This window comes from Pterocles gutturalis, unplaced genomic scaffold (genome assembly GCF_000699245.1).
Source record: "Pterocles gutturalis isolate BGI_N339 unplaced genomic scaffold, ASM69924v1 scaffold52244, whole genome shotgun sequence".
NCBI lineage: Eukaryota > Metazoa > Chordata > Aves > Pterocliformes > Pteroclidae > Pterocles > Pterocles gutturalis.
The window spans coordinates 1-20742 of record NW_010130077.1 but is presented as its reverse complement, the minus strand read 5'-3'; the positions used below and the strand labels follow the sequence as shown (position 1 = coordinate 20742).

Here is a 20742-nt window from a genome sequence, read left to right as displayed (position 1 = left end):
GGAACCTGGTATGCAGTGGAGATTAAGCTGGCGTTTGTATTCTTTTCACAATTTCAGTAATGAATAAAGCCTACGCCCTAGAAAAGGAGTCAATTCAGGCAAAACACAGTGGCTGCATCTTCACTTCTTTGTGCAGCAGACTGGGAACTGCATGGGGTCCAGCAGTCTCCTTCGTGACAACTCCTTCTTTCACATACACAGCACCTCCTGACACAGATTTTCACTTCTAGCCTGTAAAAATTGCACTCGCTCATCCTTTGGATCCATTTTTTTTTTCTAGTTAGCAAATTCAGTCCATTATTGCTGATGTTTACTGGAAGTATGAGATGAAGCTACAGATATAGAAAAATACTGAAGCAGAGGCCAGCTAGAAAGATGGCAGAGAAACTGTAAGTCTAAATTCAGGTTTTATGGGGTTTTTTTTCACCCTACTATTACAGAGAAAACTCTAAAAACATGCCAAGTCCACCTTGCCATGTAAGAAGAGAACTTTTTGCAGCAAATCTAAAATTTTATATAAAAGGATCTTTTTATTAAAAAAAAAAACCCAGTCATTGGCTTAAACAAGAGATTCAGAGTACTCTGACATAATTTTGACAGGATACTAGAGAGGATTTTCCAACTAGGTTTTGCAAAATCCCTTTGAAGTAAAGCTTTCTGCTTCTGGTCCTTCCATTATTGCTCATGGGAAGTATTGAAATTACTGCTTTCAAGATAAGGAGCCACGTCACTGAGACAAAGAAGTCTTTTCTCATTGAAAAAAGCAAATGGTGCTGTTTTTCAAGTAAACCTAAAAAGATCATGTTGGGTCAGCAGCACCGCCTACCCATCTGTGAAGTTTGCTTTCCAAGTTTGATTGCTCCATTGTTACCGTTTTCATGAGGATCTAAGGGTGGAATTTGCCGACCTGAAACACACAAGGAGACAGTGAATTCAATTTTCCTGACACAGTAATAACACACGCATATAACAGTTAGAATGATTTAGCTTTCATAAAAATAACATCTTGAACCTTCACCAGAAACAACCATCTCCTGTGTACCTTGAATCTTTTTCCTTGCATCCTGTTTATGAACAAAGATTTTCACATTTAAAAAAATATATGAAATATGGCTATTAAGAATGCATGACGTACACTGAAATGAAGTACATTGAAATTATTATGCATGTATTAAAAAAATAAAACAGTTATCTTACTGAGCAGCTTACAACTAAGAAGGCAAAAATTCTTGGCTTTCTCCCAATTCCACTTAAATGTGAATGGTGCTAGTTTAACAAGATCCTGCCTGTCCCAAATCTGCATGGCACTTATTCCTTGCACACTAGTTTTACAAAGCACTGTAACTAAACACATGCTGCCTATACTTGAAAAACAAATCTGTTCCTTTCAACGAATCCCTGCCTCCTTTGAGGGGTACCCATGTCTTTCCAGTCGACAGCTTTGATTACTCAACACCACCCTGTCTCTCCCTCCACCCCCAAACTCCCCTGAATTTTTAGTCACCTTATGGGGTGATTATTTTAAGTGTTTGAAAGAATTTCAGCCATCACAGCAGAGACACAGATGTCTCCCAGAGGCAGAAGGCACTGCTCCAACTCCCTCCCCCATGTCCCCTTTTAGTACTGCTGCATCTTTTGTCTAACTGACTTCCTACTCACGAACAACATACCATGTGCTTAATAATTAGACTTATAAATGGAAAACCAAGATCCTCCCAGGTCCAATCTATCCTCTTGTCTCTGGTCTGGGCCTGGCTTTTCCATTAAACCTACTGTGTGATCTCTTAATCAGTATCTTGGAGAGCTTACAGTCACGGTAACATTCTTTCTCATTACCTTGTGGATTTGTTGGAAATTTTTTCTGACATTGAATCTACTTTCTGTGAATTACTCCTGTTTTTACTATTACCCATGTTAAATAACAAGAGTTAAAATATTTAATATTTCTTTGTTATATGCCACATAAAGCTCCTGTGAACAGCTCATCATAATCCAGGTGGATTTTACAGTTTAGATTTTCCCATCCTTTGCTGCATTTATTCACAGCTCTCTCTTGCCAAATGTTCTATGAATTATGTATGTACGTTAATGCCTGAGTCCTACAAATTACTTTAGGAGGTGGTGCGGGAGGGTGAGTTAAAAGCATTCAGGTAAAATCCAATCCCAATGAAATCAAACAGCAAAATTTCAACTGTAAAACTTGTCCCTAAATTACCTTTGGTCAAGCCCATCTAAATTTCACCTCTCGTATTCAGTCAGTTCTGAACAGGTATGTTATACAACAAAAGTGTGACTTTTGAAGCAGATAATCTTGGGTGTTTGTACAACTGAACGAGAGGTGAAAAATTCCTCACATTACTAAGCTCAAGATACTGTATTTGATCCAACAGAGTGAGAAATAGGTATCTGGAGGGCTGAAGCATTTATAAGCACTGACATTAATGCTCTGACATAATGCTGCACTCTATTTAGGTCATTAAAATATCAGCTTCACACCCTGCTTACATTATGTTTGGACTTCATGTTTGTAAGTGCACTTCCAAAGTAAAATAAAAAGCAGAATGGGTGGTTACAGACACAGCTGTTACACGCATTACTTCTGTTGGCTTTGTTTGAAGACAAAGAGAATCCACTAATTCTTAAAAGTCTAGAGAATATGAAGAATGTAGTACCTGTGAGAGGCTTTCCAAGAAGGTAATGCTGTTTTTGGAGAGACCTGGAGAGAATTTCTGCATTAACTACCTACGATTTCCAAAGTGCTTTCAACTCAGTCTCAGCTAAAATAAAACCCTGTTCATCTGACTCAGAATATAATGTAGCTAAAAAAATTGGAATCTACAGACATGGTTTCCATTACATACCATTAAGCAAATACTCATTAAAGATTTGGTTCTTCTAACAGAAAGTTTGGAAGAGGAGAGCTTGTAAACTAGCTTAACTTTTATTTTAGAAGTCCATGTTAAACAACTAGGTTACCTCTATTTGTTTTTCAGTGTTTCATGTTTCTTGTGAGTTTCGGGTCTTTTCTACAATACTCTTGAGGTGTATGCAAAGAAGCAGGCAAGCTTATCTTCGGAGCAAAAACATAGCAGGCTTCAAGGTCAGTGAGCACTTTGCCCAGTTCAGACCAGGACACAATATATATTGTCACTAAGAATCACCTTGATTTATTTCATTTCTCAAAATGATAAAAACCACATAGATAACAACTACAAATAATAAAGAGAAAAAAAGTCTCTAGACATAATATTTACTGATTAGTTATTCTGGCCTTTGAACTTAAGTACTGTTTGTCATTAACTAGCCATGTTTTCTGCTGTCTGGATACCCCGCCTTGAATTCAATACAAGGAAATGAAGCTTTAAACAGTCCGAAAGTTTTTTCAAGGTTGAGAATATTTTTTTTTTAGTTGGTAAATTTTCTCTAATTTATTATTTCTCTTATTACCAGATTTATTAAGCCATCAAGTTAAATGGTTTTAGTTTTAGTGAAAAGACTTATCCCTGCCCACGCAGCTTTTACCATCTAATTTGCTGTTGACAGGAGTAGCTCTCTTGGAGCACAAAACTCAGTCTAACACTGGAGAACCAGCTCCACAGCAAATGATAGAGTGATTTTTCACCAAGGGTCAGGGGAAGTGGATAAAAATAAGCAGACAGAAATCTGTTTGACCAATTCTCTCTCCCGGGACCTCCTTTGACAGCTAGTCTCACAGCAGACGCTGTAACAGAGAAAGGTTTAAGCAGCAGCAGAACACTAAGGATGAACAGTGAAATGCTGAGCCTGCATCTACACTTCCTGCTTCTAAACCAGCTCAATCATTATTGGTAAAAACACCATGATCATTGCATCTCATCATTCAGCTCTTCGTAAATATGGGATCAATATTGCTGACACCAACTCAAATATAGCTGGCACTGAGTCAGGATCAACTGCGGTCATAAATTGAATTAATTTTAGAAAGTATAGGCTAATTTTAAAAGTATCTCTCACTGGCATACCTCATTTATGTTCCAGAAAAATAAAAGATACCCATGTATTAGATAACCTATTGGATTGTTATTTTATGCTGTTTCTTTCATGCAGTTGATGTCAGAAAGGATCAGTAGTCCCCTGACAGCCAGCCCAGCAATTCTCCTGCTGTAGAAATAGATGAAGACAATCCCTCTTCAGACCAAAGACGGCTCTGTTAAGACAAAGTCAGCTCAAAAAGTCCATAAGAGATTGAACTCTTCTGTTGCTTGACTTAAAGGCGACAAACGAGACCACAAACCTCAGGACACAACTAGCCAGCTTGCCAAAGACCACCAACAGCACATCTTAGGGTTCCAGAGAAAACAGTCAATCGCACAGAGAAAACAGATGCATATACATTTATCTAAGAACTCTGCAGCTCAACCGGTAAAATGAGGAACTCAGCGATATAGTATTACTGAGATGGTATAAAAGTTCGATATAGTTCCCATTGCTGATATTTCTATGGAGTGAGGTCTGCTGACTGCAATTTAAAAATTAGATTTTGCATTTGCATTAATTAAATATCTGTTTACAAAATTTGTTTTCACTTCACTAATGTTTAGGCCATGTTTCACAGATTTTGTGCAATAAAAGTGTTTGTAAACATGCACTTCTACATAGTCATGCAGAGGTCTCGGTATCCTCCGTGACCTGACTCCAGTTAAACACACCATGGTGTGTAACATAGTGAGTGTCAAAAGAGACTGCTCAAATGTAGGGTTACAGAAATTGTCACAGTTCTGAAAAGAACCATTCAGGTTAACAGGTGGGAAGCACTAAATCAATTGCATCTCCTCCTTTCTGTCATGTTTGAGTTGGGCTGAGGCAGTCCAGGATGAAGGTCAGAGTTTTCTCTGGTGGAATTCCAACTCCTGCTATTGAATCTGAGACTTGTTAATGTGCAGAGATTAATCAGGAGTCTGGGAGTTGTGGTTCTGAGAGTGCCAGAGGCAAAGAGATTGGGAAATGGGAGGGTGGGACAAGAGGTAAACAAAACAGGAAGGGAGAAAAATAAAAACTGGAGCAGGCAAGTAAGAAAGACAACAGGGCCTGGGTGACAGTTCTGCAAGCAGAACTTGAAGGCAGGCAGATGGGGATTGCTCTGCTGCAGCTGGAAGCACACTGCATCATCACAGTAATAAAATCTGCTCTCCTTGTTCCTTTTTGAATGCGATGCTCCAGTTACAAGCTGTGACATCCATCGGCTCAGAAAAATCAGGCTTAGAGTTGGGCTTTTTCGGTTTGTTTGGTTTTTTAACATGTATTTACTTTCATCATTGACCTGTACAAGACTGTGAAAGGTTGGAAACAGCCTTAAAGTTGAGTGCAAGGAAAAAAAAAAAACAACTGGTCACCGTGCTGACAAAGGGACAAACCCAAGAGTGCACTGAACAGATACTCATTCAGTGTGTAGCAGAAAGCAAAATGGATGTGATCAACCTGAGCTGTCAAATCCAGATGATGAAGTCCAAGTCCAAAAGAAGCACAGTCCTACCATCTAACACAACTACAATTCTGCTAGGGCTGAGGCAAGACATCACAGTGCTGCACGGTGCCTTTTTGCGCATTTCTCCCACCTGTCCTCTTTCTGAAAATTATGTACAACTTTATTTTTCAGGGGGTAGGAGGAAGGGAAGATTTTTGTTAGTGCAGGATGTGAAATCCATTTCACTCTGCTCCAGAGCTGCAACCTGACAGCTGCCACAGCATCCTGATGACATGACTGCTGTGGCTCACCTGAGAAAAGCTAGACTTCTTCAAGTAGTGGTACAACAGCTATACAATGGCCAGAATCTCCTAAAATTGCTAGCTGCATCACAGCAAGGTGAGCTTCTGCAAAGCATTGCTCTCAATAAACCTCATTAATGAAGCACAGCCATCTGTGAAGGCATGGCAGAATGAAGCAGGCACACCTTATCCAACCGTTTTTGCATTTGCATACAAGACTCTTTCTACACCTGTAGGACTTATGACAGTCGCATTTCTTATCTTCCCAAATCCCTTCATCCTTTGAAACCGGTTTCACTGGTATTGTAGAAGCTCCCCATGTCTCTCACATGGTTTATAAACCTTGGCTCATTAGTCAGTCTCTAGTTCCTTCTTCTACCCCATACTTGCATACTCCTCAACTGACAGAGATGACTGCTGTTTACTTCATGGTGTAAGTTTTCATGCAAGGTAACACATATTTACAATAAAGGATGTTGCATAACTAACTGTAGTTAAGTTCCAATTATTTTAATACTCCTAATAGCATATCTAATAGCATCTCAATGCAAGCAAAAAAAGCTTTTCGGTTTTTTTAAACAAAAGCGTAGAATGCTGACATTGAAGTTCTTGGTAAGGGAAGCAGCAATAGAACTAAATTTTGCTCATTTAATTAAAATCTGCAGAAAAAAAAATGTAAATCTTATGTGCATCCAAGTAAACAACAGAATGCCTAATGACTTTAATTACTAAGAGATCCCACCTCCATTTGAGGTCCTGCTGTAATCAACTCTGGGCTGTTTTGGCTTATTTACTAGTTTATATTGAAGAGTTCTCCTATGGTTGGAGAGAAATCCAGATCCTCACAAGTTTAACTTTAAGAGTACTACAAAGGCCAGTAAAAGTTTTGTTTCATTCATTAAAATTTTAAAGAAAGAGAAGAACTAATCCTAGGAATACAGGGAGCATAAACTGTAAAGACTATAATCTCAAACATTTGTAAGTTAAGGCAATATTTTTCCATCCTCCCACAGGGTGTTCATAGGCGAACACCCCCTACAAAAATTAAATTATGAACTTGGGCTGCCTTAAAAATGGCATGTGTGAATTGCTCTGTAACATAAATGTACTTGCTTTTCTTGAAATGTCTTTCATAGACCGCTTCAAAGTAGCTCGCAGATATCCGCAAATCAGGAGATAACAGGATGAAACCACCATACTTGTCATTCAGAAAGCTTGAAAATTGTCCATCTGCAATTCCACCCATCCAAGTCCACGTGAGTCAGCGCAAACATCAAATGTCCACTGGAGAGGATCCCTCCCCCTTCCACAGACATTTCACACATTCCTCTCTAGATTGTCCAGTACACAACCGGTTAAACAGTAAACTCTCAAGGTTGCTAGTTTGTTTGTTTTTTTTTTTTTTTTTAGTCTCCCAGTATTTCTAGGAAACAAGTATTTGGGTTACATTAAATATTCAATATATGAGCTGCTGGCAAGGCATCAAAAAATCAATAGCTTCATAGATTCATAACTGAGCATTTACCAAATGAAAGGTTGTATCCTGATACAGAAACTCTCTGCTCTACTAATTGGAAGCCTCATCTAGGAAGAACATCCTTACCTGCATTTTTTAAACATAAGCCTGTCTCTCCTTCTTGTAGTACCAGTATCAGTAAGACTGAGTGTGCTAACAATGCTTTACACACTTTCCATTGAGTGATTCTGATGATTTTATTCCTCACTTCCCTCTCATCCTTGACAGAAGATGCTGAAATGTTTCAATTTTGCCCCTTTGGTAGCACACCAGTCCTCAACATTTGCCAGACTTCAAAAAATAATGCATGGCCATAACTTATTTTTTTGTTTAAGCACAAATATATTTCGTATTTCATTTGGCTAGGTATTCTTCAGCAGCTTACTCATCCCACTGCCTGTTTACCTTTCGACCTACTGATGCAGACTGGTATTAACCTGGGAGGTACAGTCTTGGCTCTATCAGTTACAGAGGACAGCTTTCACGTAATCTTCTCTTTCCTATCTGGGGCACCTTTCAGGCTTAGGTAACAGGCAACACACACAGGATGCAGAGAAACAGCTGGGTGTGTTCTAGATTTGAGTAAGGTAACTAAGGCTTATTTGAGTTGCTAAATGAACGGTGTCTGAAAATCACAAGGGTGTGATTGATACTAAATGACGTACGCTTGGGGCAGCTTGTTTAGTCATTGGAAACCAGCTGGTTTTAATGGGCAAGCTGTCTTCCCAGGCACAAGCAGAGGTCAGTGGACTAAAGCCCCACAAGCAAGAAGGGGCAGAACTGGTATGACCACCTGCACAGGCACAACTTTATACTGTATTGTACTGCTATCGTATAATACATTCCTGGCATTTTTGCTGCTGCTAAAGTATAAACCAGAGAAAAGGAGCCGCTGTGCCTCTGATTCTTCTAAGGCTGGGAATAAAAAATTAATAACATTGGATTCTATAGACACTCAGCTATTAAAAAAGAACTACCGGAACACATGAAAAAACACTATAATCTTAAGCCCTTTTTATGTCAGAAGCCTTTCTTGAAAGACATTGGGAAAAATCTAGCCCAAGTGAGGAATATACAACTGTACTAAAAATATTCTTTGCTTTTTTTACTGAGAAATAAAAGAGCCACGTGATGTTTCACAATCATAGCAAACCTTCAGTCAGGTGCTGCTAAATGTAACCAGGGTTAAGTGTAGTGGTTTGTCATCTGAAATCACAGGGATACACGAGCCAGCCAGGAGCTGCATTGCATTACGCAGCTCAGTGAAAACTCCCCAGCGTGGAGAACACTGACTTTGTTGACTCTTGGGCTCAGTCTGCCTCCTCAGTCTTACTTGCCGATTGCAGAGTACCTCTCCTGCCAGATTTGCCCCACCTTCAAAAAATCAGAAACTTTTACTGATTCTAGCCTTTCACATCTTGTATTTTCCTGAGAAGAATTAAGGACAATGGATCTGTGTTGAGACTGTGTTATTAAGACATCCCTCAAAGCAGTCAAATCCTCAAATCCTGACAGAAACTTATTTAAAAAAAAAAAATTAAAAATAGTGTAATATAATAATCTTAGAAATTAAGCGATCTGTCTATAATTTCTATAATTTTTTGAAGATTTATTTAGTCATCAGCAAAACATCCCAGTTCCCCTTTTATTTTCTGCCTTTTTTATATCATTATGTTGAGTAATTTTTTCCAATTATACCATTTCACTCCGTTCACAACATTTTCCCTGGAAAAGAGACAGTTGTTAGACACCTTAGGAAGGAAGGAAAAGCAATTACGTTAAAATACTCCTGGGAAATGAAAAGCATAAGCAAGCAGGAGGTGAATCTTCTGGCTAAATTAAAATGTAGTCTACCCTTTTCTGTCTGAGGTATCAATTTCAAGAAGGTTTTTAACAGATAAATTCTCCACGCATGTTGGAATATCCTTCCAAATCCAGGCTGCAAAACAGGCAACACATACGGCGTACCTACAAGATCCAAGGCAAACAGAAGTTGCTGTCTCCCTGTTCAGAGGCCGGGGAGCTGCACCATGTCCTTCTACAGCAGCACAAAGAGAAGGAGGGCATGAACTCTCAGGCAGCATGAAAGCAAAGTTAAAGCTGCAGCATGACTTCTAGGGCAACATGCAAATAAAATTAGTCAACAGGGTAGGCGACATGGCCACAGAGGGACTTCATACACTGAAAAGGCAGAAATGCTGCCGTGCAGCTTGTGCATAGACAGACTTCTAGACCGCACAAAGACTGAAGTGATGTAAAATATCAGAATGTTATCCATACCCTCTGCCTGGTCGTAATCATACTGATTAATTCTCCTGCTAATTAAGCATTTTTCACTTGGTTTCCACTATATTTCTATAAACATACACTACACCAACTCTCTCTCTCTCTGCTGAGTACTTGATAAGGTCACGAGTACATCCACTGAGACCAAATATTTCTATATTTAGAAATAATTGCCTGTGGAATTAAGTGCACTTGCCTGGGTATCTAGTTCATACTAAACTTAATTTAGCTGATTCTCCTCATCTATTATATCCATTATTAGAGACAGTGTATGCTGCCAGCTGCAGCATTGCCTATCAAAGACGCAAACTAATTACCTAATTATGTAGCAAGGATGAGTTCCTCCGCGAGAACATTCACAACCATCAGACGCAGACAATCAAGTAAACTATCAAAAGGAAGAACTGGTTCCTCCAGACAGCCATGTTACACACTCCTTTTTTAAAGGAGGTAAAAGAGAGGTAGCATATTCTAGGAATACCAGTTCTCATTAATCATTTCAAATACATCCCATGCAATATCCCTACATTAATCATTTCAAGTACATCCCACCCCATCTCAGACAAAATGTGATAGATAATATGAGCTGATTATGAATATGTGAAATTAAATAAAATAAAATTTTTAAAAGGCTTTAGAGAAACAAAGTTGAGTTTCTGGATATGCTGCCTCCTAAGCCTCTGCACCCCAAAACAGGATTCAGGGAGATGAGGAACCACGAGTAGCAGAAGAAGATCAAGTCATGGAGCTCATAAGAATTCTCAACTCATACAAGCCTGAGGATGCAGAGGGAGCAAGCCAATGTCACTGCAACGTCATTCTTTATCATCCCTATCATTTTTGAAAGGTTGTAGAGAATGAGGGAGGTCCCCTATGACTGAAGAAAGGTGAGTGTTCTATTTGTCTTCAAAAAGGGCAATAACAAGCCATGGATCTACAGGCTGGTTAGCCTCATTCTGCTTCCTGGGAAAACCACAGAACAAATCCTCTGAGAAGCTGCCTCTGAGCACAGGAAGGTGAAGAATGTGACCGGGACCAGCCTGCATGGACATACCAAGGGTAAACCCAAGGGTTCCACCCAACCTGGTTGCCTTAAATTATAGTATGACTGGATCTGTGATTAAGGGAGAGCACTGGATGCTGTCTACCTTGACTTTAGTAAGGCTTCAAATACATCCAAGTTGGGATGTTATAGTCCAGACAGGCAGGCTGTTAGCTGTGTGAAAAATTGCCTGGATCCTCAGACTTAAAGGCCAGTGGTTAACAGTATATATCTAGCTGTATGCCAGTTACAAGTGGAGTACCTTGCTTAATACCTTTTATCAGTGGCCTGAAGCAAGAAACAATACACACCCACTTTAAGCCTCAGATGATACCCAACTCAGAGGTGCACTCAAGACCCTTGAGGGCAGGGCTGCTGTTCAGATGGTCTTAGGCTGGAGGGAGGATTTGGCCAACAGGAGCCTTATGTTGTTCAGAAAGGACAAATGCCAAGCCCTGCTTGTGGGAAGGAAGAGCCCCTGGCTATGAGACAGGCTGGATGCTGGCTGCCTGGGAAGCAGCTCTGCAAAAAAGGACCCGAGGGCAGCAAGCTGAGTGGGAGCCAGCAGCATCCCCTGGCAGCAAAGACAGCCAACAGTCATACCAACGAGCACCAAGCCAGTAGATCCGGTGAAGTGGTTATCCCCTTCTAGATAAGAGTCTAACAGAAGCTGGGTAATATATCCAGTTTTGGGCCCCATGATACAAGAAAAATGTTGATAAACTGGCACAAGTTCAGAGGAGGGCCAACAAGACAGTCAGGGGGCTGAAGCACATGGCCTGGGAGGGGAGGCTGAGGAAATGATCTTTAAGGTTCCTTCCAACGGAAACCATTCTATGACTCTATGATTCTATGAAATGTGACCTGTCCAGCCTGGAGATGAGATGACTGGAGGGGACTGCAAAGCCACCTGTCAGTACCTATAGGGAAGACTGCTGAGAAGACAGAGCCAGGCTCTTTACTGAGGTGCATCCAGGACAATGAGCAACAGTGGCCGTGAACTGAATTAGGAGAGGTTCTCACTTGATACACCGGGGGGAAGCCACTATGAGGATTATTTAAACACTGGTTGGCTGCCCAGAGAGGTTGTGGACCTCTGCTCTCAGGCCCAGCCAGACAATAGCCCTAGCAACCCGGTCTGAATTCACTATCAAGTCTGCTTTGAGCAGGAAGTTGGACTGAAGGTCTCCTGAAGTCCCTTCAGCACACAAGGTCCTTCCCATTTGCAGCCAGAGACCAAAACAACTGGAACCCCTAGAAGGCAAACTGAGAAAGACGTTTTTTCATCTCCTCATGAGGAATGTCAGTCTCATCTTGTTTAAAAGGCCTGGAGAGAAAATATTTATATTTTTAAACGGATTCTACTGCAATGACTGTTTCTACTTATCATAGCCCTTCAGGCTATGTTTTTATCAACATGATGACAAGTTCAACTGCATCACCTCGACAGCAGGCTTGTTCTGAAACAGAAGATGTGACCCAGGTCAGGATTTATATACAGATTTAGAAAGAATAGGCTTACCCCGTATCTACTATCTACTATGTTTTGCTCTCGTGTATCCAAAGTCATTCTTAGTTTACATCTGCATAACCAGCAGCCATACTACTGGCCCAGTGGATTTCTTGATGTCCTTGGGAAAGAAGTTTTTAGACCCGAAACAGACAGCTATTTTCAGAAGACCTCCAAACAATAATAAATAAATAGAGCATTTACTTACTTATTCCTTGAAAAAGTTCTTCAATGTTAACAGCATTCTTTGCACTGGTTTCAACAACAATTGCACCTATAGATTCTGCATATTCTTTGGCATCCTTCATAGGAACCTCCCTACAAAAAAGAAATTAAAAATAAAAGAAAGCAGATTTTCAAAAAATAATTCAATTTGGGGAAAAAAAAGACCTCAAACATAGCCTAATCTGAAAAGCATTAGTATGCTCTTCTTCCCTGCAAAAGTAGTACTATCCTTCTTCTTCTTATGGCATTTATATCCCCTGCAGAGAGGCAGAATAATTGCCTGATGTATTACAAATGGTTTTCAAAAAATTAGTCTGCAATTCCAGCATCTGGATTCAGAGCTTGTTTCCATTACTTGCTTCTTTGTATTACATGTCTTTTTATTGCAGAAGACACAGGGAAAGCAGCATTCCCCTTACTATTTCTGAAATAGCACCTTGGACTTTTTTTATGAAAGGTACCGCCATCTGCAGATGGCCCTGGAGATAAGAAAAAAGGAACTTAACTATGTAACATAATATTCAAACAACAGTAAAGGAAGAAATTTGAGAGCATACGGTTATGTAACAAAGACTTCTAACCTGCTGTAATTTAGATGAGAAAGCAAATTTCAGGAATCAAGGAAAAGGTAAAACAGCAGCAACAGACAATATTCCAAGGAAGTGTCATAAAACTTCTTAGCCTTCTCTGATGACATTTGTAAAGGAAGCCTACAAATCTCCACAGCATGTGGGCAATAAGCATCATGCCATCCAGTGCTGCCAGCACCAAGAACGCTGCATACATCAAGTGGAGTTATCATAATCTGGATGCCAACATTACTATGATGCCACCTTGTCAAAAAGGAAAAGCACAAATGTTTGACCTCTAAACTAAGAGATCAATACACACAAGATGGGCTGAAGAGGAAAGAAGGCAAGAACCATCAGTGGAGTGCTGAGAAAGTGTTATTCCAGGGCTACAGGAAAGTTAGAGGAAGACCTATTCTAACAGATGTCAATTATTTCATTTTATCCTTTCCAAATCATTCTATTGATTCAATCTGCCTTGAGATTTTCTGAATAATTACTGAATAAAGAAATATTCTGTATGCAAAGAGGCGAGATCTGAGCATGAAATTCTGCTGAATTCTCTCAAACAAGGATCTGGCAATTTCCAGTGAACTCCATTTGTTAAGAAGGTGTACCATACTTTTAGATAAGTAAATACTTCTCAGTTGCTGTTATGACTATTGACTTCTATATTGCTCAAAAAATATTTTGGATACTTAACAACATTTTAACATTGAAGTCTCAGCTCCTGTCTTTGAAACTACTTTTTAATGACCTCTCAGAAGGACAGGACACATATCAGAAGGAAAAGTCTGTTACTATTACTTAAAAGTATGCCAAACACTCAAAAGTACTAGAGTTGACAGTACTATAACAAAGATGAAGATTTATACTAAACAAATTTGCCTGTCTCCCTGTACAAATTCCTTCAAAGTGGAGAAGATACTTACTTCAACGGAGTGCCAAAAACTGCTGATAGCCTATTAACAACACTGAGAAAAGCAGCATGACCCCCAAGGGTCCCAAATCCATCCTGGCAGCTCAAAACCCAAATTTTAGATGATAAATGAGGAGGGTAACATGGTCAATGATTATGAGAAACAGTGCCAGTCTTTTCGCAAAGGAAGATAATCAGTTCTTATTGCTTCCATTCACTACTAGTTACATTATCTCCTACAGTCATAGAGATGGCAGAATGAAATCAACTTGAACCGGGTCAGCTTATCCTGTTTTGCATCTATTCACTTTGGTCTTAAAAGCAGCTGTCTCTCAGATACCCAGAAAAACACCTGCCAAAAGGTCTACAAAACCAAAGAGAGATGCCAAAAATGCAAACAAACAGCAGCTTGCTCCTGTGTGCTCATGTCATCTTATTTTTAAATTCTCTGTGCCCAAAGGCATGTATATGTTCTACTCATTGGAAACAATCTGATAAATTGGCGGCACATTTCACTTAAAATAATTTTTACTGAAGTAAATATGAAGACATAAAGCAGACAGAATACATATAGCTGCATGTATTGCATAAACAATCAGATTCCTGGAAGAACTATGAAAACATGCCACGTACGAGATAGTCTGCTCTCTATTTTTCCACCAAAATCTCCTTAGCTGGACATCACTGGTTGACTTTAGAAAGCAAAAAGGCTGCAAGATGCAGAAAGAGTAACTGCATGAAAAAAAATTTCTCCAAACTATTCATAATTATGGGGAGAAAAAAGCCCCCTCCCTAAGAACAAGAGACATTAGCTCATGGAGGTCAATGAGGACCATGCAAACACTAGAACATTCTGTGCATAGAAGAGCTGCAGTGGCTGAACAGGAGCAAGAAACAGATGATCAGCAATCAGTAAAGAAAAGGTAGCGTTTGAGAATAACGTGGTAGGAAGATCACAGTCCCTCTGTGTGGAACTCCAGTATTCTCACAACATTTCTGGGGTGTAGGTTTTTCTTCACCTCCCCAAGTTAACCTGCCTCTGGTGGAACAGCATTTAAAAGCTTGCTGCCATGGCAAATGCTACCAAAAGCAGTGGGAGGGCTGGTTAGGGATTCATTTGGAATTGGTGCCATTTGTCACAATCTCCAAACTTTTTGCCCTTGATTTAATCAGGTAATTGTATTGCTGGGAACACTTAAGCAATAAATTTAAAGTGACTCTCCAGGCAACTGAAAACTGATTTGTGCTAACTGGGTTTTGTTTTTATTTTTATAATCACCCTTTCCTCTTTTTTTCTACTTCATGTTTGGAAACCTTTAGTTTTGTCTTATAGGACTCAGTTTCACCATGTTGACAAACAAATCACAACATCATGTAGGAGATGCCAATATACTATCTGTGTCCCCGATTCTTAGCCCAACAGAAACCAGGAGCCTTCTAGCATCAGAGTTTGTTCAGGTCTTACACAAAGCAGTGACTCACAGTTTTGTGTTGGTTGACGGCTGACAGGGAAGAGGAACAAAAGAAAAAAAAAATCCCCAAGCCACACAGGTCCAATCCTTGTAGATGCCTTGATTCAATAAAGCACTGCATCATTTACGTGAAGTTACACATGTGCTTCAGGGCTCTGGTGAACCTGGCCAAAGTAATGATTATAAAACAGGGGGATATATTTGAACAGCCGTGAAAGCCTATGAGGTCCTAAGAGGAAAGCATCAAATATGGCCATTGAGCCTGTACTCATAGTTGAAGCAAGAAATAAGAGTCATGGACTGACACAAAGGATCACTACTGTACAACAGAACATGCTTCCATTTCCAGAAAGGATAAATGCAAACCCAAAATAGAGCTAGCAAGCAGAAAAGTGACTCTAGCGTCACACTCATCCCAAATAGCATCATCTCAGCTCTTCTGTAGGAGGGCGCATTCAACCCTCCCCTCTTTTATCCAGGAGGTTCTCTGCTTCATGCAGGTGACACAAGTTTTACTTGAGGTTATGCTACTAAAAAACCACAAATACCCCTCTAAATCCAGTATTATCTGACAGTTTCAGTTGTTACAAAATGCAAAGCACAAGTTCTCAAAGCTTCTCTGTGAATAACATTATTCTACTCCAGGCCCATCCTTCTAGATTTACATTGATAGTTTTGCTCATTGCTTAATACATTCTGCACCTTTTAACATGAATGGAAGGAGAAAAATAGAGAACATTTTTCTATTTCCAGTGATTCAGCAGCTAAAGGGTGTAGATTGCACAAATACACAGGAAGCGCAGTAAAAGAGAGGCTAAAAAAAAAAAAGTACATAATTCAAGTTGTGCTGCTTGTCATAAGGCTGTACATTGGTAGAACCACAGATACTGGGAAAGACTCAATACAGCTAACCAAAATTATATACTATTATAACAATGAAACAAACTGGTTACCTGAAGAAAGGAAACAATATAGTTACTGCAATCAAAGCAACAACAAAAATGAATGTATTACCTGATATCAGAAAGATCACATTTGTTTCCAGCGATGGCCATTACAATGTTTTCAGGACCATGTTCTTTTAATTCTTTCACCCATTTCTTCAAAGTATGAAATGAATCCTAAGTCAGAGAAATAACAAATAAGCAACGAGCCTAGTCTCTGTTGATGTATTTGCTTATTGTTTGAAGTCAGAGGAACACAGCTTTGACAGAATTAATGCAATAAAAATCTTATAGATCACAAGACCAGAAGAAGATCACTGTATCTATGTCATCTGCTTTTCAAACTTTAGGTCATAAGACTTCCTCAAATTAATTCCTGAACTTGGACACTTCCCCCTCTGCCAACCCCACCCCCCAAGCAGCACTGAATGGTTTTCTTAACTTTCCAGTGACGAAGAAACTACCACAGCTCTTTTAAGTTTGGCTAGTAGCTAATTTCCTTCACTTTAATGTGAGCTTAATTTTTCTAATTTGAACTTCTGTCCAGTGGATTACTATCTCAACCACTGTCATATTTTTGGTAACATCCAGGAGACCTTTTGTAGTGACCCTGTCCCTCTCACATTTCTGAATGTGTGAGCTGGTAAACCTCAATTTACTCATTATGAAACCAAAGAGACGGGTGACAATTCACTTGGCTTTTTCCTTCCAAGTAAAAAATTCAAACACTTTTTGATGCTACCTACCTTTTAATGGTAAATGTTCTATTTCTTTACACTAATGACCTGATAGCATTAAAGTCACCTTTGTTCCGAGAGATTCTAATTATAATGCACAGTTGAAATTATTACTGAGACTCAAAATGAGCTCCCAAATATATTATAAACCATTTTTTTCCCCTTCAGAAATGCACATAAGTGTTGTGTCTAAATCAGCAATGGCTGTATCAGTATCACCAAAGGGAGAACACCATCAGTCATTTGGGAAAAAAACAATCATTCTGCTCTAATGATCAACTGAATATTAAGCATCAGAAAGTGAAATACACATTCACCTTCCTCTCCTATTTGCCCCTCTTTATTCTGAGACCTGTTTCACATAAACTTGGAGAAAGCCTGGCAAAACAAAATTCTATTCTTAAAATGCATTACAAGATCAACTGTAAGGCATTTAAATCAAAAATAAGTATCAATCCAGCACAATTCATTCTTCCTCATCTTTTCTTGGCAAAATTAGCAAAGGAGAACAGTACAGCTGTGCAGCAGTGGCCACCATCATCAGCCACAGATCATTACACTAATGCACTAGAGAACCAACCCAGCCCTCTCAACCTCGTAGCAAATAATTCAATTGGCAGGACAGGAAAAAAAATGCTAGGAAACTGTCATGGTCATCCTTCCATTAGTGCCTCCTCTATTCAGCTTTATCAGCACAGGTTTCTTTCAAAAGTAGTGGAAGAGGCATTCAGCTGGAACCTCCTAGCCTTCTCTGCCTGAGAAACGAGCAAGAGCAGTTTAGGATCCGAAAACACAATTTCATTTCAAATGAATAATGTTGAGACAAAGGTCAGAGACTTATTATTTCATTACTGGTTTCAAAGCTAAGGCATGAGTTCCACAATGCAAACAAGAGATTATATGCTTAGTTAAAAATAATTAGTTTTAAAATCAGTAATATGCAAACAACTGAATTTCTGTTCAGTTGATAAAGCAGCCAGCTGCTGTTTGTAGTAAAAATTCAATTCCATACAGAGAACACAGGAGGTGGTAGTTGTGGGAGGGGTTATTCAGGGTATTATCATGTCTACTTAGCTAGACGAAATCCAGAGAAACTTTGACAAAATGCAGTCTCCAACCTCTTGTCTTGATTAATTTTAAACAACATAGAAGCAGGACTTTGTATTTAATTTTTTCGGCAGTTGGACACCTCCAACCAAATCTACACAAACTACTGAAGCATATAAACCCCACTGACATCAACAGGGATTAAATATAAATACTTCTGCAGTTGTGAGTTTTAACTCCAACTCTGGCCCAAGCACAGCAGTTAACACAGGCGAAAAGAGTACAGAAGGTCTTACCTGTTTGGTGATATCATAAACTATCACAGCTGCTGCTGAGCCGCGGTAGTACATTGGAGCCAAGGAATGAAACTGTTAAAACATAACCCCCCCCACCCCAAGAAAAAATATCATTAATAAATCTGAATTATCACAACTTTGTCAGGTCACAAAGACTTGCCATGGCAAGGACCACTGACCTTTCATCCCATAGAGAACAGACCTCTTCAGTGGCTGCCCATCTCTAACTTTCCTTAAAAGCCAAGGAAGCCGAGCTCCCTTATCTCCTGCTGTTCTTCATCCTGCTGGCTTTACAATCAGCGCTTACTGGTTCAATGCATCTTTTTCATTACAGGGAATGGACTCTGAGAACAAGTTTTCACCTGAAGATCACCTACACTTGGAGGCCTAACCTGAACCATATAGACCTCTTACCCTGGCAAACCACGACATTTTGCATTGTAGTTGTAACAGACTGGATTCAGCTTTGGTTTGAGTTTTATAAAACATTGCAAATGACTTGGATAAAATTAACTTGTCAGAAAACTCTGAATACTTGTCATGTTTACTTATCCTATACTACGACAGATATTTTGAAAAACCATGGGTTCTTGCAGTTTAAGCTTCTCTTCAGCTATTTGTTTCAAGTGAAACATACTTTAAGAAAAAACCAAGCAAAAAATATGTTTATTATAACAACAGCTTGCCCATGAACGGCATAACTGTCATAATGTACTATGACTAAGCAGCTGATTTAGAATTTCAGCTTATAATTACACAGAGAAAGGAAGTCAAAAAGCCTTTCTGCTGACTCAACTAAGTTTAGTCTTAAGCAAACAAAAAATAATCTTTCGTGGAAAATACATTTAGTCTCACTGCACTCGCACAGCCATTTTACAAATCTTTATTTGCAAAGCTTCATATAAAGCTGCAGCTAGTAACTGAGGTCCACTCCCAAATCAAATGTATTATTAGGGCAGAGTATGAATCTCGCTGCCCAGTGAACATGCACAGATCCACATGTCATGTTGCAAACCTCTGCAGATTTACTGGACGCATCTTTTTCTCAGAACTGTACTTACAGACTGAGCATTTAGACCTAGCAGTCTCCACATTCCTTGCTGTTTCACACACAACATATAAAGCCAGTTATTTGTAATATTAGTTCATTTGCCAGTTTGTAAGCTATTTATCACAGATCACACGCTCCAGCTCAAGGTCGGTACTTTCTCTTATAACAGTAAGGATGCACAGCAGCAGTGACAGATGGTCAAGCGCTGAAGTGTTCTGGGGAGCAAGGCAGGTGGGAGAGGTCATTAACATGAGAAAACAGCAGGAAGGAGGATGGGAAAGGAAAGAGGAATCAGTTAAGAAGCATGGTCTGAAGAAAAGGGATCAGCCAAGATCCTGAGGGAGTTGGGTAGACGCATGCTTTCTGGGATTTTAGTGCGTGGCTTTATTACTTGCATGTTTAATGCAATAACCACTTTCCAGAATTTTTAGGCTTCCACATCATGACTGAAATTTCCAGTGTGTTAGAATAGAATAAGACTATTTCAGTTGGAAGGGACCTACAGCAATCATCTAGTCCAACCGCCTGACCAATTCAGGGCTGATCAAAAGTTAAAGCATGTAATTAAGGGCATCGTCCAAACGCCTCTTAAACACTGACAGGCTTGGGATATCAACCACTTCACTAGGAAGCCTGCTCCAGTGTTTGACCACCCTCTCAGCAAAGAAATGCTTCCTAATATCCAGTCTGAACCTCCCTGGCACACCTTTGAGCCATTACAACAGATCCTGTCACTGGATCCCAGGGAGAAATGCTCAGCACCTCCCTCACCACGTCCCCTCCTCAAGAAGCTGTAGAGAGCCATGAGGTCGCCCCTCAGCCTCCTTCTCTCCAAACCAGACAAGCCCAAAGTCCTCAGCCGCTCCTCATAGGACATGCCTTCCAGCCCTTTCACCAGCTTTGTTGCCTTCCTCTGGACATGTGCAAGGACCTTCTCATCCTTCTTAAATTGTGGGGCCCAGAACTGCACACAGTACTCAAGGTGACGCTGCACCAATGCTGAATCCAGTGGCATAATCTTTTGACTGGCTGGTTATTCTGTGCTTGATGCGAGGCACCCCAGGATGTGGTTTGCCCGCTCAGCTGCCAGGGCACTGCTGGCTAACGCAGAGCCTGTGGCCCACCAGCACCCCCAGAGCCCTGTCTGCAGGGCTGCTCTCCAGTCACTCCTCTCCCAATTTATGCTTCTGCCTGGCATTACTCTGTCCCAGGTGCAGAATCGGGCATTTTCACTTGTTAAATTTCATCCCATTAATCACAGCCCAATGCTCCAATCTCTCTAGATCCCTCTGCGAGGCCTCCTGTCCCTCAAAAGTCAACAGCACCTCCTAGTTTGGTATCATCAGCAGACTTACTAGTGGTGCATTCAACTCCTGCATCCAG

The 20742-nt window shown here is 40.0% G+C and overlaps 1 protein-coding gene across 1 annotated transcript; it reads right to left on the bottom strand.

Moving 5' to 3' along the window:
* Positions 1-591: 591 nt before the first annotated feature.
* RAB31 (RAB31, member RAS oncogene family) lies at positions 592-18377 on the bottom strand. Its single transcript, XM_010080086.1, has 4 exons — positions 18309-18377; positions 16299-16405; positions 12308-12417; positions 592-907 (listed from the first exon to the last, which is right to left on the bottom strand). Exons 1-4 carry the CDS (start codon positions 18360-18362, stop codon positions 810-812), a joined length of 369 nt encoding a protein of 122 aa, XP_010078388.1. The 5' UTR covers positions 18363-18377; the 3' UTR covers positions 592-809.
* Positions 18378-20742: the final 2365 nt, after the last annotated feature.

What these genes read in the sequence shown, in the direction of transcription:
- RAB31 (XM_010080086.1), bottom strand. Translation starts at nt 18,362, where the DNA reads ATGTACTACCGCGGCTCAGCAGCAGCTGTGATAGTTTATGATATCACC. An exon ending in TTTATGATATCACCAAACAG is followed by an intron (nt 16,406 to 18,308) that starts GTAAGACCTTCT and finishes TCTCTGACTTAG; the next exon opens with GATTCATTTCATACTTTGAA. An exon ending in AGAACTTTTTCAAGGAATAA is followed by an intron (nt 908 to 12,307) that starts GTAAGTAAATGC and finishes TGTGTGTTTCAG; the next exon opens with GTCGGCAAATTCCACCCTTA.